At 62.6% G+C, this 3076-nt stretch overlaps 2 protein-coding genes across 2 annotated transcripts; one reads left to right on the forward strand and one right to left on the reverse strand.

Annotated features, from left to right (window-relative positions):
• Positions 1–389: 389 nt before the first annotated feature.
• MNEG_15576 (RuBisCO large subunit-binding protein subunitbeta-2) lies at positions 390–1180 on the forward strand (the record flags this gene model as incomplete). Its single annotated transcript, XM_014035952.1, has 3 exons — positions 390–536; positions 789–907; positions 1168–1180. The coding sequence occupies 3 exons, from the start codon at positions 390–392 to the stop codon at positions 1178–1180; spliced, it is 279 nt and encodes a 92-aa protein (XP_013891406.1).
• Positions 1181–2060: 880 nt separating this feature from the next.
• MNEG_15577 (hypothetical protein) lies at positions 2061–2792 on the reverse strand (the record flags this gene model as incomplete). The annotated part of the gene is made up of 2 exons (XM_014035953.1): positions 2061–2339; positions 2673–2792. 2 exons carry the CDS (start codon positions 2790–2792, stop codon positions 2061–2063), a joined length of 399 nt encoding a protein of 132 aa, XP_013891407.1.
• Positions 2793–3076: the final 284 nt, after the last annotated feature.

The following is a 3076-nucleotide window of genomic DNA, read 5'->3' on the forward strand; positions in this document are numbered from 1 at the left end:
CCGCCGTGGAGGAGGGCGTCGTCATCGGCGGCGGCTGCACGCTGCTCAAGCTGGCCGCGCGCGTGGAGTCCATCAAGGAGGGACTTTCCAACGACGAGCAGAGGGTGGGCGTCGCGCGCTGAGCGATGGGCACCGCGGCGCGCCATAAGTCTGGTCGAGGTGGATGCGCAGGGGCCGGCGGCGGCGCACAGGGTTCAAGTGCGCAGTCACCAAAGGCCGTTAGGCCGGTCAAACGACGGTCAACATCTCGCCTCTTGCGCGTAGAGCCTGGTGCTGCGCTCTCATCGCCCCGCCTCCCCTTCCCGCGTCCTAAAAACCCCCTCTCCACCTCCCCCCCTCCCGCCCCCCAGGTGGGTGCTGATATCGTGCGCAAGGCGCTGACGTACCCCATGAAGCTCATCGCGAACAACGCGGGCGTGAACGGCAGCGTGGTGATGCAGAAGGTGATTGACTCGAACGACTCGAACTACGGCTACAACGCGGCCACAGACAAGTTTGAGGACCTCATGGAGAGCGGCATCATCGACCCCACCAAGGTGGGCGGGTTTTCTTGTGTATCAAGGTGTTTTTTTTGTGTGTGTGTGTGTGTGTGTGTGTGTGTGTGTGTGTGTGTGTTGCACGCACGCACGTGTGCCCGTGTGTGTGTCTCTGTATGTGTGCCTGTTTTGTGTGTATGGATCGTGGCTCGAATGCCTGGCGGTGAACAACTCCTCTGTGGCGTGGCGATTGGGCCACCCACCTCTACCGCCTGGTGCTGAAGCCTCCCTGCGCCCCCCTCCCCCCCAAAGGTGATCCGCTGCGCCCTGGAGAACGCATCATCCGTGGCCAAGATCTTCCTGCTGGCCGACGTGGTGGTCACCGACATCCCCGAGAAGGCGGGCGCCCCCGCCCCCGACGTCAACGCCGAGTGAGTGGCGCGGCGAACGCCTTGCGTGCGCCATCACAACCCCTGCCCTCGCCACTCGTCCCGTCCCAGCTCGCCCCTAGAGTGCCGCCTTTGGGCCCCATGGGGCTGAGCTCCCTCTTGTCGCCGGTGAAATGCCGGCGTCGTGCATGTCCGCGCGGCTACTGCTAGCGTGCGTGCCGTGTCTCGCGCGAACGTATCCAATACCTGTGCTGATGTTCTTCCCGTCGTCGCTCCTTCCCCCTTCTTGACCAACCTCTCAGGTACGGCTACTAAGCAATTGCTCTAGTGGCGTATCAAGGCGGGCCCCGGAAGGCGCCTTGCCCGTGCTGTCAGGGGCGGTCCAGCTGCGCTGGGACCCCGGGGCGGCCATTCGCCCTGAGGAGCCCCAGTACACGCCGCGTGACCGACAGCAGCACGACGGCTGCTGCTGCTTGCGAGCCGCGGGTGTCGCGTCTGCGGGGCCACAACCCTGCTGGCGTATACGGCACTCTCCCCCACAACTTGATGGTCGCGCCGGCGCGGCTTGACACGGGTTGCGGCAAGCACGCACACGCACAGCTGTCCTAATTTTAGGCATAGATGCGCCGCGCTGTGTGGAATTGACACGTTTACAGGGTGGCTGCTCTATTCATCTTGCAGGCGTTCATGTAAATATTTCATGACTCATGTGTGCCCCCCATCAATGTGTCCCAGCATATCCTAGGGGTCACGTGAGCCCACGCATGGTGGCGTACACGTTGCAGCACTGCCACAAAAGCTGTGTCGAACGCGCCCGCACACACGGCCAAAAACGCGTGCACAGAATGCACAGGATGGTTCAAGGGGCAAGCGTGATGGTTGAGTCGCAACCAGTGCCTGCTCAAGGCACGCGCTTGGGGCGCTCTGTGGTGCAGGCGTGAGCAGAGGTGCGCTGGCTTGCGTCGCAGCAAACAAAAAACGATCTGTACAGCAACGCGATTGCAATCGTTGTGGACCAGCCCTGAATCTGGGACACCCCGGCGCAAAATCGCTCGCTTGTCCCACTCATATTGTTGGTACTGACATAAACAGGTTAGATTGATGAAGTCACTCAACTCTCTCCAAGCAGCACGGCTGCATCATGGGTGCAACCGAACCTGCACCCCTGACTCCGCAAATCCGCCGCGTGACGTCATCACATCTTGTAGTCCCCGCCGCTGCCAAACTCCCACGCCTCCATCCGCCGCCGCAGCCGGTACGCCTCGCGCGGCGCCAGCCGCGGCAGCACCGACGCCGCCAGCGCGGGCGCGGCGGCGGCGTGGAGACCCGAGTAGACGCCGAGCGCCGCGACGTGGCCGGTCCACTGGATGAGGGGGCCCAGGCCTATGTGGGCGATTAGCTGGGGGACAATGGCTGGGTCTCGCACCATCTGCCCGGTCATGGTCTTGACCAGGGGGCCGAATTGGAGCACGTCCTAGGGGAGGAGGGGTTGATGACATCATGAGTAGTCAGAGGGAGTGGCAAGGCTGGGGCTGAGCAGCACCCTTGCCTCTCGACAGTAAGTGACCAGGGGTGGGGTGTGGAGTTCAGGGTGAGCAGTGAGGGGTGAGGGGCCCTAGCGTGTGAGAGCAGGGCAAGCAAGTGCCCATCGTGATTGAGGAGAAGCGTGATCACACACACACACTCTCTCTCTCTCTCTCTCTCTCTCTCTCTCTCTCTCTCTCTCACACACACACACACACAACACACACTTACACACGCCAGCAGAAGCGCACAAAAACGAAACACTGGCGCGCGCGCGCCCCACCTGCAGGAAGGGCCTCATCACTGCATCCCCGAGGCCCTCCATCGCAGCAAAGTTGCCGCCCAGCATCCCGTTGATCAGCCCCGGCGGCGCGGCCTCGCGCTGGGACCGCGCGGCCGTCATGGCGCGCTGCAGCATCCAGGCGGAGGACAGGGAGGGGTTGTAGGCGTTGACCAGCCCCAGGTCCTCCCTGGGTGTGGGTGTGGGTGTGGGTGTGGGTGGGGGTGTGGGTGTGGGTGTGGTGTCGTGTTCATGGTTGTGGGTGTGGGTGTGGGTGTAAGTGTGCTGTCTTTGTATTGTGCAGAATTTTATGCGTGCAGATTTCGATCTGTGTTTTGTTGAGAGGAGGAGGGTGTGGGCTGGGACGAGACGGGGCTTGTTCAATTGCATCCCACGAAGGCAGTTGG

Source organism: Monoraphidium neglectum (assembly GCF_000611645.1).
Source record: "Monoraphidium neglectum strain SAG 48.87 unplaced genomic scaffold scaffold05450, whole genome shotgun sequence".
In the NCBI taxonomy this organism is placed as follows: Eukaryota; Viridiplantae; Chlorophyta; class Chlorophyceae; order Sphaeropleales; family Selenastraceae; genus Monoraphidium; species Monoraphidium neglectum.